Source organism: Orycteropus afer, unplaced genomic scaffold (genome assembly GCF_000298275.1).
Source record: "Orycteropus afer afer isolate SDZICR_OR568_19922 unplaced genomic scaffold, OryAfe1.0 scaffold00714, whole genome shotgun sequence".
Taxonomy (NCBI): domain Eukaryota; kingdom Metazoa; phylum Chordata; class Mammalia; order Tubulidentata; family Orycteropodidae; genus Orycteropus; species Orycteropus afer.
In genome coordinates this window covers 658,709-671,067 of record NW_006922301.1, presented here as the reverse complement: position 1 = coordinate 671,067, position 12,359 = coordinate 658,709, and the positions used below count along the sequence as shown (strand labels likewise).

The following is a 12,359-nucleotide window of genomic DNA, read 5'->3' as shown; positions in this document are numbered from 1 at the left end:
TAAGGTTGGTTCTACTCTAATGAGACAACTCTTTCTCAGTAGTACATTGAGTGCCTTCTGAGCTAAGGAGTTCGTCTTCCTGTGTTGTTTCAGACAGTTTCTAGGCTGTTCATAAAGTTGTCCAGTAATGTATCAATGTTTCTCTGCTATTAGTAAGGTTTTCCCTGGCCAATTCTTTGAGAAATGGATGGCCTCTTCCTTCTTCCTAGTCTGATGACTTTTCCAGTTTTCATCAACATGAGAAATAATAGGCTATATTCAGTGAATTAACCCTGTCTCAGTCTGTGAGCTGTGTTGAAACCTGTGCACCATATGCAACCCCGCTGGATTTTGAAACACTGGTGGGACAGCCTCAAGCCTCACAGCAATGGGAAAGCCATCACAGGATGACAAACTGACAGACAAGTTAATCTCCTTTCGCTGTTGGAAACCTCTCCACCCTCCCCTTACCTAATTCCTACCTGGATTCTGTCACTTTTGTCATCCCTGGTGGTTCCCTCCCTTTCCTGGCTCGGGGGGTTGGGTCCTGTCTCCCCACTACCTAACTGGATGACCAGAATTCATCTTTGTTGAAGTTCTTTTTGAGTTCTGATGACTTTTCCAGTTTCCATCAACATGAGAAATAATTGGCTATATTCAATGAATTAACCCGCTTTTTTGGATAGCAGGTAGAGATTTTCTTTCTTTCGCCCCCATCCTTATCAAAAACCCAAACTCAGTACCATGGAGTTGCTTCTGACTCACAGAGTCCCTCATTGGGTTTCCAAGGACATTTATCTTTACAGAAATATATAGCCTCCTCTTTCTTCAAACCACTGACCTTTTGATTAGTATCTAAATGCCTTAACCATCGCACCACCAGAGCTCCTTCTTTTTCCTCCTTACCAAAACCAAACTCACTGCTGTCAAGTCAATTCTGACTCATAGCAACCCCTCCTTGGGTTTCTGAGGCAGTATCTCTATGCAAGTAGATTGTCCAGTCTTCCTTCTGAGGAGTGGCTGGTGGTTTCACCAGCCTTCTCATTAGCAGTCAAATACCTTAGGCACTATGCCACCAGAGCTCCCTTTTATCCTCAAGAACTTTGATTTTAAACAAATCAAACTCACTGTTGTCAAGTTGATTTGACTCATAGATACCCCTCATTGGGTTTCTGAAGCAGCATCTCTATGGAAGTACATTGTCCGACCTTCCTTCCGAGGACTTTGATAATGATGAGTTTTTGTCTTAACCACCCCCTCCTGCATTAACATGCCTGTGTCATTGTGTGGAAATCCCTGTAAACAGCCCTAACTTGCAGCAACAGTAGCTCCTTCCAAGGCACCCAGGCGTAACCAGGTGGTGGAAAGTCAAACTTAGTCATCAGTAAGGGCAACAGGCATACCAGGTGTTACCCAGGTGTTAGCAGGTGGCAGAAAGCCATACTCAGTCATCAGCGAGGAACAACAAGCAGCATTCCAGTAGGTGTTACAAAGTTTCACCAGGCAGCAATGAGTCACAGCCTGTCATCAAGGTGGAGCACTAGAAAGGCAGCATGCTAGATGGGTTGCCCACACTCTCCTCTCTGGGTTGTGGCCACCAATGCTACCGCGTTTAGTTTTTTTATATCACTAACTGATTCGGCCTTGAATCATCAACAGTAAGTGCCCTCCTGTTCATCTCTTACACTCAACATTGGGAAACGAAAGGCCTTGGTTGGAACCAGTTAGACAGTGATCTTTGCATCAGCTAGAGTAGACCAAACAGTTGTAGCAAACAGACCCACAAATGTATGAGTGCCGACCCTTGCAAGCTGATGTTTTGCTTGTTGAAGAGTAGGCATTCCTGCTGTTCTCCTTCATCTGGTCACCTAGTACTCAGTTTCTTTCTTTTCTTTGCTTAGCCATCCATTAGGGCTGTGGTAGCATTCACATCCGGCTAGTGAAGGAGAGAGTGGGTATGAGAGTACAAGCTCAGTTCGCAAAAGCCTACACCCACAGTGGGACCAGGCTGTTCTTGTTCTGTCCCATTGATGAGAACTGGTCACATGGTCTCTTCTAGATAGGAGAGAAGGAAATGGCTAGGAAATGTTACCCAGCTGGGAGAGAAGGCCCAGGTGAGAATGGATTTGGTCAACTGTTTGGCCACCATTTTCTGTTAGCAAATGAGACTAGGGTGAGGTTTAGGGTAAGAGTTTCTGTCTTGGCTACCACCTGACATAAGGAAAAAGGAAAGTTAGCAACAGTGTTGGGTGTTTGAGGGTTGAGTCTGGTGTTGTAATCTGGTCCACCCTCTTCCACAAATGAATGGAGGCAGAGGCTTACGATACCTGTCTCAGTCACCATTCTACATAGGCAAAAGTAGCATTAGGGTTTGGGTTGGATGTGGGTCTAGGCTGGGGTTGGTGTGGGTATCTTGGACTCTTCTATAAGGGCCAGAAGAAGGCCAGAGCACAGAGAATGTACTTTCCCTTGGTAAGCAGTTTCTTACTCCAGAGACTCATTTCAGGGACAGGAGGAAGCCCTTACACTTTGTAGCTGTTGTCCTGGTGATGACTGTGCTGTCTCCAGCCATTATTTCTGGAGGATAAAGACACACAGGAGAAATTATTTTTCATGTTACTCATACTTTTTCTATAAGGCATCCTCTTCATTAGTTAGGGATTACCTGCTGTCACTAATATTTGATTGACTAGGGGTTTAAGCAAAAGTCCATCAGCAAGATACTATTCAGGACACGACTATTTGACAGGTAACAACAACAATACATGGGTGTGTTGATTTTCAAGGAAAATTCATATTATTTTGCTACGTGATCCATTGACAATAACGTGGGTAAAAGAATTGATGTACACATTCAGTCTAAAGTCTGTGTAATATTAAAATATGTACAGTTAAGTGAGACTCAAAAACTTTGTGACAGAATATTGATAAATGCATCACCAGTGAGCTCTGGTGGCATAGTACCTAAGGCATTTGACTGCTAACCAGAGGCTGGGGGTTCAAACCCACAAGCCACTCGTTGGAAGAAAGTTTGGGCAATCTACTTACGTAGTGATACAACCTTGGAAACCCAAGGAGGGGTCTTTATGAGTCTGATCTGACTCAATGTCAGTGGGTTTGGGTATCGTGATCATAGAAAGAGTCCCACTTTTTAAAGACTATTACTAAGCTCTTCTGATGAGTGTTTAGGGCTTGTGGGGAAATCGAAGAAATACTTGTTAACAAAGAATTATATATATACCTCTGTTTGCTAACAAGCCATTCTAATATATAGTCAGTCCCCAGGGTTATGAAGACAAAACCGACAGTAACTCCTGCTTGCCCTTTGTGTCGTGTAAATTTGCCCTCACTTTCAAATGATTGAACCTGCTTGAACTCATCCCAACTCAGCACATTCTTCATCACAATCACCTTCCCTGCTGCATGTGCAGCTTTTAAATCATTGAAAAGGCTGAGACTTTTCTTGCACTAAAAACCAAAATGAAACCCATGGCCATCAAGTCAATGCCAACTCATAGTGAACCCCACACTCAGGTTCTGAGGCTGTAAAACTATAAGGAAGTTAAAGCTTAAGCTTTAGCCTAAAGTTAAGCTCCTCCCGAGGAGCAGCTGGTGGGTTGAAACTATGTGAGTAAAAGACTATTAACCAACAATGCTTGTTTTGAATTGCACGCTGGCTAACTGTTCTTTAACTTCTTAACCTCATCCCAAACTTCTGTCTTAGTTCTCTAGTGCTGCTTAACAGAAATACCACAAATGCATGGCTTTAACAGGCAATATTATTTTCTCATATTTAGAAGGCTTGAAGTTCTAATTCAGGTTGCTGTCACTAGGGAAAGGCTCTCTCTGCCTGTCATGGGGAAGGTCCTTGTTCCTTTTCAACTTTCATTCCTTGGCAGTTCTGGTGATCATCACATGGCATGGCATCTGTCTTTCCCTGTCTCCACTTCTTCACTCTGCCCCTTTCATGTCTCTAGAGATTGACTCAAAGCACATCCCAAACTAATACTGTCTCATTAACACAACAGAGAAAACCTCCTCCAAAATGGGATTATATCCACAGATAACCAAAATTAGGATTTGCAACACACATTTTTTGGGGAAAGAATTCAGTCCATAACACATTCATAACAAGCAAGAGGTCTGGAAAGCAGTGTAGTTGCCCCAGTTCCCTCTCTCTCTCCAAAATATAATTGACATGTTTTCTAAATATTTGAAATCAATCATTTGACCATGTTGAACTAACTGATATAGACTAGAGTCCTCAGTGACCCTGTGTGCACATAGGTGTGTGTCTCTCTGACCAATGGGGAGCTGTAGCCATGCGCAATCCTCCCTCAGGAGATGAACCTAGCCATTACTTTTCTGGGGAAAAGAGAATGGCTCCATTTATTCTGAGAAGCACTCCAGTGGGATCCTGGTGGTAGAAGTACTCCACACTTCTTCTCCCATGTCTCGGAGGTCAGATTCTGGGTCTTTAACAAAAAGACTGTGTTCTTTGCTCCCTCAGCCTCTGTTCCCCCAGAAGAACTACAAATGCTTGACCAGTTGTGTGTTCCTCAAATACATCCGGGTGAGGTGGGGCAACTGCCCGGCCCCTGACTGGAACAGTGAGTTCATGGCTGCCTGTGTGGAGAGCTGTGAAGTTGACACTGAGTGTTCTGGGGTAAAGGAATGCTGCTACAACGAGTATGGGCACACCTGCCAAGTGCCCAAAATTCTGTACAAAGGTAAAGCACCACCAGACGCTGGAGGGGACTTGGTCTTCCCCAGGATCCTGTGGCCATGGGGAAGGGTGCCCTTTATGACACACAAATCCCAAGGACATACACAACATTAACAAGATGTATTTGGGGCTGTATGCAAACACCTTACAGTATCACTCTACCATAGCTCAAATGCACATGGAGAAAATTGGATTCTTTACATAAACTCGTGTTTTAATTGGACATGTATTAAGGACAGCAACAATTCAGGAACTTGGTGTGTCTGTCTCCAGTAAGAACAAATTAATTAAGCTCAACAGAGTACAATAGAGTAAACGGGCTTCTGATCCTTGGAAAACAGTTGCGAAGCAGGCAGGGCACACACTTAAAACTACTTGGTAAACGTAGCAGTGTTGTTTTTTTCTTCTTGTCTAATCTAAGAACATAAATGTCACTATGCAGACTTTCAAAATTGGGATTAACGTCGTGGATTCAGTCCCTGGGAGGTGCACTTAAGCACTCATCTACTAACCAAAATGTTGGCAGTTAAAACCCACTCAGAGGAACTTTGGAAGACAATCCTGGTGATCTACTTCCACAGAATCAGAGCCTTGGAAACTCTGTGGAGCAGTTCTCCTCTGACACACTTGGGGGTGCCATAAATCAGACTCCACTGCAGGGCCACCACCAGCAGCAGCATCTGGAGCTCACAGGCAGGAAATGAGCCTTTCTCCAAAGATGGGCATGTCACTGAATGAACACTTTGCCAGTGTGATAGCTTACAATCTAAATCAGTTTCTGGAGCATTAACCATAAATCTGGTTAAGCTGTTTTACACAAAATCAATTATGTTGTATTATGTATAGCTTTCTTTGCAGAGTAATTTGACCAAAACCTCACCCAATTCTGGGTTGGCAGGAAATCCATCCCAGTCTGTGTGCTCAGATGGACCCTGCATGCCCTACCTGGATTTTTTTTTTCTAGTTTGTTTGTTTTTGTCTGTTTTAAAATTATTGTTATTATTATTATTTTCCTTTTTGTTGTTATTCTTTATTCGTCCTTTCCCAGGTTCTAGTTTTCAGCTTCATTTCTTTATCCTGTTCCTGGTTGCAATATTTTTCTTTCTCATGGTTAACCCCATTCCTTGTTTTTCTTTTTGTGTTTTTCCCATTTTTTTCTTCATTATTATCCTACTCTACTTTTTTTTCTCTTATTGCCCTTTCCCCCAGGTATTGTAGGGTTCTTTTTTTTTTTTTCCTTCCTTGTTTGGTTATTATTATACAGTATGTTTTTTGTCCTCTTGCTTTCACTTTTTTGGTGGTTATTCAATTTTTATTTTAGTCTAACTGAGTGGGAGACAGCAAGAGTCCCCATATGACATACCCACAACTCCTGCAGCTTCACTTCCTGAATGAAAGTCACCACTTCTTTCACCAACTGCCCAATGATAAACAACCACCAAGAAGAGCCTGACTCACCATTAGCTTCTCTTCACAAACAGTTAAGAGAGATCTAAATAAAATAATGGCACAATGTCTCGGAGACAACAAACCATCACAATCCACACAAAGAAGCAAGAAAAAGTGATCGAAACAAGGGAGCAAGATACAGACCAGGAACACATTCCTGAGGAAGAAGCAGTATTGCAACTCCCTGATAAGGAATTTAAAAGAATTATATTTAGGTATCTTCAAAGGATTGAGAGACAGATCAAGGAAAACACTGACAAAATTAAGCAAAACCCTGGAACAATTTTGGAAGAAAATGCAAGAACAAAATGACAAAATAAATGAAAAATAAGAAATGATGCAAAATCTACAGACAGACATGCAGAAGATTAATACTAAATTTTCAGAAATAGGTAACACATTGAATGGGCAAAAGACTAGAATTGAATCAATGGAAGATAGAGTTAATGAGACTGAAGACAATCACATGAATATGTCTTTGGAAAGAGATCAATCAGAAAAAAGATCAAAACAAAACGGAGAAAGCCTAAGTTTCATGCAGGATACCATCAAGAGGAAGAAACTACGTATAATCAGAATTCCAGAACAGAAAGAGAAAAATAAAACCACCCAGAAAATTGACCAAGATTTGTTGGAAAAGAACTGCCTTGATCTGATGAAAGATGAGAATGCATCCATACATGATGTTCAGTGAACCCCAAACAGGATAGAACCCAAAAGGAAATCACCAAGACATATCCTCATCAAACTGAACAAAACCAAAGACAAAGAAAGAACCCTGAAAGCAGCATGGGGAAAATGAAAAATTACTTACAAAAGACGATTAATAAGAATAAACTCTGATTTCTCAGCAGAAACCATTCAAGTGAGAAGGAATTAGGATGGTATATATAAAACCCTGCAAGAGAAAAATTTCCAGCCAAGAATTATGTACCTGGCAAAATTGTCCCTCAAATATAAATATGATGGTGAAATTAGGAGATTTCCAGGTAAGCAGAAATTAACAGAATTTGTTAAAACCGGACCAAGCTTACAAGACATACTAAAGGGAGACCTTTGAACAGAGACCCAATAAAACCAAACAACAACCGACCATCAATACAGAAGATACTATAACCCACAAACCACAGCTATGGACATATCCAAAGTAGAATAAGCTGACAAGATTGTAAACAGGGAACCAGAGACATCAATTGATGAATGAGGACAGTCACAAACCAAAGAGACTGAAAGTACGGTGTAGTTACTGAACTTCTAAATGGTGAGGAAGTCAAGAGTGTTGCAAGATAGAATGGACTGTTCTAAACTTGGGGAGAAAACAATAAATCACAGAGTAACCTCAAAGAAAGCGGATACACTTTCACTTCACAATAAAAAAGAGGAAAATACAAATATTTAGCAAATATTTAAATAATAACAGCAAAGGAAATGATAACAGGATTCAAAAACAAACTGAGCTCAGCATAGAAAAGTATACAGAACAAAGAAACAGGAATACCATGAAAAAAACTCATAAAATGACAGCAACAAATTCATACTTACTGATAATTACACTCGATATTAATAATGGATTAAATGCACCAATCAAGAGATGGAGAGTTACAGACTGGATAAGAAAACAAAACCCATCAATATGCTGTCTATAAGAGACACACCGTAGAGACAAAGACAAAAATAGAGCACAAATCAAAGGTGGGAAAAAGATAACCAAGCAAATGACAATCAAAAAAGAGGAGGAGTGACAATATTAATTTCTGATCCAATTAACTTTAAAACAAAAACCACCATACTAGACAAGGAAGGATATTATATAATGATTAAAGGATCAATTGAACAAGAAGATACAACCATAATAAATATCTATGCAGCCAATGATAAAGCCCCAAAATACATAAATCAGATTTTAAAAGAGTTGAAAAAGCAAGTAGATGACTCCACAGTCATAGTGGGAGGCTTTAATACATCATTTTAGAAGAAAGATAGAATAGCTAGAAAGAAACTCACCAAAGATGAAGAAGAGCTAAACAATACAATCCACTAACTTCTACAGAGCACTTCACCAACAACAGCACATTATGCATTCCTTTCTAGTGTGCATGGCACATTTTCCATGATAGACCATGTGTTAGGCTATGGAGCAAGCCTTCATAAATTTAAAAAATTTAAATACTGCTAAGCATGTGCACAAATTTCAATATTACAAAATCAGAAATCAATAGGAAGATCAACCAAAAGAGAGCAAACATGGAAACTGAACAACATACTCCTTAAGAAAAATTATCTCCATTTATGGATGATATGATCTTGTACATAGAAAACCAAAGGGACTCAATAAAAAAGCAACTGGAACTAATAAAGAGGTTCAGCAAAGTGGCAGGATACAAAGTCAACATACAAAAATCAGTTATATTTCTCTACACCAGCAAGGAGTCCTCTGATAAAGAAATAAGGGAAACTGTACCATTTACTATAGCTACAAAAAAGATAAAATATCTACAAATAAACCTCACCAGAGACACAAAAGACCTACACAGGGAAAACTATAAAACACTGCTACAAGAGACAACAAGGGCACTACATAAATAGAAGAACCTACCTTGTTCGTGGATGGGTAGACTAAACATTGTGAAAATGTCAATACTACCTAAAGCAATCTATACATTTAACGCAATCCCAATCCAGACTTCAAGAAAAATTTTTAAGGACATGGAAAAACTAATTATTAATTTCATATGGAACGAAAAGAGACCCTCGATAAGCAGAGCACTTCTCAAGAAGAAAAACAAAGCAGGAGGTCTCACACTCCTAGACATTATGAACTACTATATAGTCAACAGTAGTCAAAACAGCACAATATTGGTACAATGATAGACAGCTAGACCAATGGAACAGAATCAAGAGTCCAGATATACACCCATTCGTCTATGGACAACTGATCTTTGACAAAGGTTCAAAACACATTAAATTTGAAGAGACAGCCTCATTAACAAATGGTGCTGGCAAAACTGGATATTCATCTGCGGAAAAATGAAACAAGACCCATGCCTCACCCCATTCACAAATACAAACTCAAGCTGGATCAAAGACTTAAATGTGAAACCCAAAACTATAAAACTGATCAAAGATAAAAAAAAAGGGGGCAAATCTGGGAGCCCTAATTTACGGCATAAATAGACTGTCAAGCATAACACAGAATGCACAGGACATAGAAGAGAATCTAGATGACTGGGACCTTTTAAAAATTAAATTCTTGTGTGCTTTGAAAGATTTCGTCAAAAGGGTAAAAAGAGAACCTACAGATTGTGAGAAAATATTTGCCTATGACATATATGACAAAGGACTTATCTCCAAAATCTATAGAAAACTTCAACACCTCAATACCAAAATGACAAAGAACTCAATTCACAAACAGATAAAAGACTTGAACAGACATTTCACCAAAAAAGATATACAGGCAGCTAACAAACACATGAGAAATTGCTCATGATCATTAATCATTAGAGAGATGCAAATCAAAACAACAATGAGATATCATCTTCCTCTAGCAATAACAGCAAAGTTCAACAGGTTAGAAAGTAACAAATGCTGGCAAGTCGAGGAGAGATTGGAATTCTTTTGTACTGCTGGTGGGACTGTAAAGTGGTGCAACCATTGTGGCAAATGGTATGTTTTTTTCTTAAAAAACTGAAAATAGAAGTACCATTTGACTCAGCAATTCCATTACCAGGAATATATCATAACGAGGTGAGAGATAGCACACGAACAGACATGTATACACCTATATTCATCACAGCACAATTCACCATAGCAAAGAGATGGAAACAACCTAAATACCCATTAATGGATGGGTGGATAACCAAGTTATGGTATAGCCACACAATGGAATACTATACCACATTAAAGAACAATGAGGGATATGCGAGTCATCTCGCAACATGGATGAACCTGGAGGACATTATGCTGAGTGAAATAAGTCAATCACGGAAGGACAACTACTATATGAGCCCATTACTGTAAAAAGGGGAAGGGTTTGTTTGGGAAAGGGAATTCACCTTGTAGGTTATCAGGATGGGGAGGGAAGGGAATGGACTAATTTGGCATTAGTTGGGGGTTACATGCTGACAGGGGTAGGGGGAGGGATATAAGGGAAGGATATATGATCACCATGATAACATTAGGAAATGGGAGGACACCGAATTGTGCACATGAGAGATAGACAACAGATGCTAATACCAACCAATGTGTCCACAATACCACATTGCCATTGACACCAAACATTAGACTATACAGATAAACACATAAACACCTGAGATGATCAGAAAGGTGTCAGTGAACAGAAGTATACTCCACACCAAGGACAGATTAAGCTGAGGCTTTTCTTGCACAGACACCAGATACAAAATACCTGCAGTCCTTACAGAAACAATAGAAGGGAGACACAGAGTAATCCCTCGCAGAAAACCAGACACTACCATGGAGAGATCCAATAGATCTAGGGTCTCAGGACCATAGTACTGGGGGACACTAGACCCAATTAACACAACAAAATACATAAAAGTGTTGCTCCATATCCTACATTGGTGAGTAGTGACTGGAGTCTTAAAAGCTTTCAAGTGGCCATCTCAGATGTAGTTAATGGTATCCTAGCGTCAGAAATGAAGAAGAATGAAAACAAAACAAAACAAAACAAAAAGTCCATTAAGAAGCAATCAACCCTAGGACACGGTGCTACTCGAGACCAGAACTAGATGGTGCCTGGCTACCAATGCCAACCACTCAATAAATTGATCAAATCTGGAGATCTTTGATGGAGTGGTAGGGAACACATGGAACAAAATCCAGAAACTCAGTAATAACCAGAATTACCAGTCAGATGAAATCTGATGAGACCCCCCAATACTATGGTCCTGGAATACATTCTGTGCTTGGAATAAAACTCACCCCTCAGGGGTGGGGTCCCAGCTCAATGCTTAACAGGATATACATGCAGACCACTCAACCCAGGATGACGCACCCCATACTCTATGGGAATACATCACTTAGAGCAATAGACCATGGGACACCAGAGGACCAACATTCAAATTGAGGAAATGCAGGACAAACAGGAGTGAATAAATATGAGACATAGGGGGAGGGTTACAGGGTAGGGTGGGGAGGAGACTGGGTTATGGTTGGACTTGGTGAATTGGGAATGAAACTAAATGTATGCATTATGTTGAATGTGAAACAATATCTTAAAATAAAAAAAAATTGCTTCATTGGAAAAAAAAAGAATGAAAAACTAGGAAAGAGGAGGAATAAAAAAATGAAATTCAAAAATTCCTTGAGTCAGACTTCCGGTAAGATGAAGGAATAGGCAGACAAGTGACACAGACCCTCTTCAACAAAGAAAAGAGAAACCAGTTGACAGAGATACAGAAGATAATTCTGGAGCTCTAAGCTTTGAAAGGAATTATGCAGAAGTGGATTAAGCACCAACTAGTGGAAAAACCTGAACAAAAACAGGACCTAAGAATAGGCTCTGTGTGCCAAGTTCGGCAGAGACATATGAGTGGTTGACAACAGGAAAGGGGACAGGTGGTAAGTGTATAAGTGCTGTCAGCTAGCAAATGGAGAAGCACAGTACCTTGCTTGTATAGATAACATACAAACAAAACAAAGAAAATGCAAATCATGGGCAAGTCACTCCAACATACAATCACCAATTAAATATAAACACAAAAAAAAGTCACAATGCCTCAGAGAAAACAGAGCATCACAGTCCACACAAAGAAGCAAGATAAAGCAGGAGAAACGGGGGACCAGGACACAGACCCAAAACACATTTCTGAGGAAGACGCAGCATTGGAACTCCCTGATAAGGAATTCAGAAGAATTATATTTAGGCACCTTCAATGAAACGAGAGATCAAGGAAAGCCCTCAAACAATTTTGAAAGACAGTACAAGAATGAAATGACAAAATAAATGAAAAATTAGAAATAATACAAAATCTACACATAGAAATCCAGAAAATTAACACTAAATATTTGGAAACATGCAGCAGTATATTGACAGAGAACTTCCAGAGGTTCAAGCCGGATTCAGAAGAGGACGTGGAACAAGGAATATCATAGCTGTTGTCAGATGGATCTTGGCTCAAGGCAGGGAATACCAGAAGATGTTTACTTGTGTTTTATTGACTATGCAAAGGCATTTGATTGTGTG

At 39.9% G+C, this 12,359-nt stretch overlaps 1 protein-coding gene across 1 annotated transcript in view; it reads left to right on the top strand.

The window, feature by feature from the left end:
* Positions 1-4,301: 4,301 nt before the first annotated feature.
* LOC103211267 (anosmin-1-like) overlaps positions 4,302-12,359 on the top strand; it is a 22,804-nt gene continuing 14,746 nt past the window's right edge. The window contains 2 exon segments of the mRNA XM_007957207.1: positions 4,302-4,388; positions 4,490-4,708. Of these exon segments, the coding sequence (XP_007955398.1) occupies positions 4,302-4,388; positions 4,490-4,708 (306 nt within the window).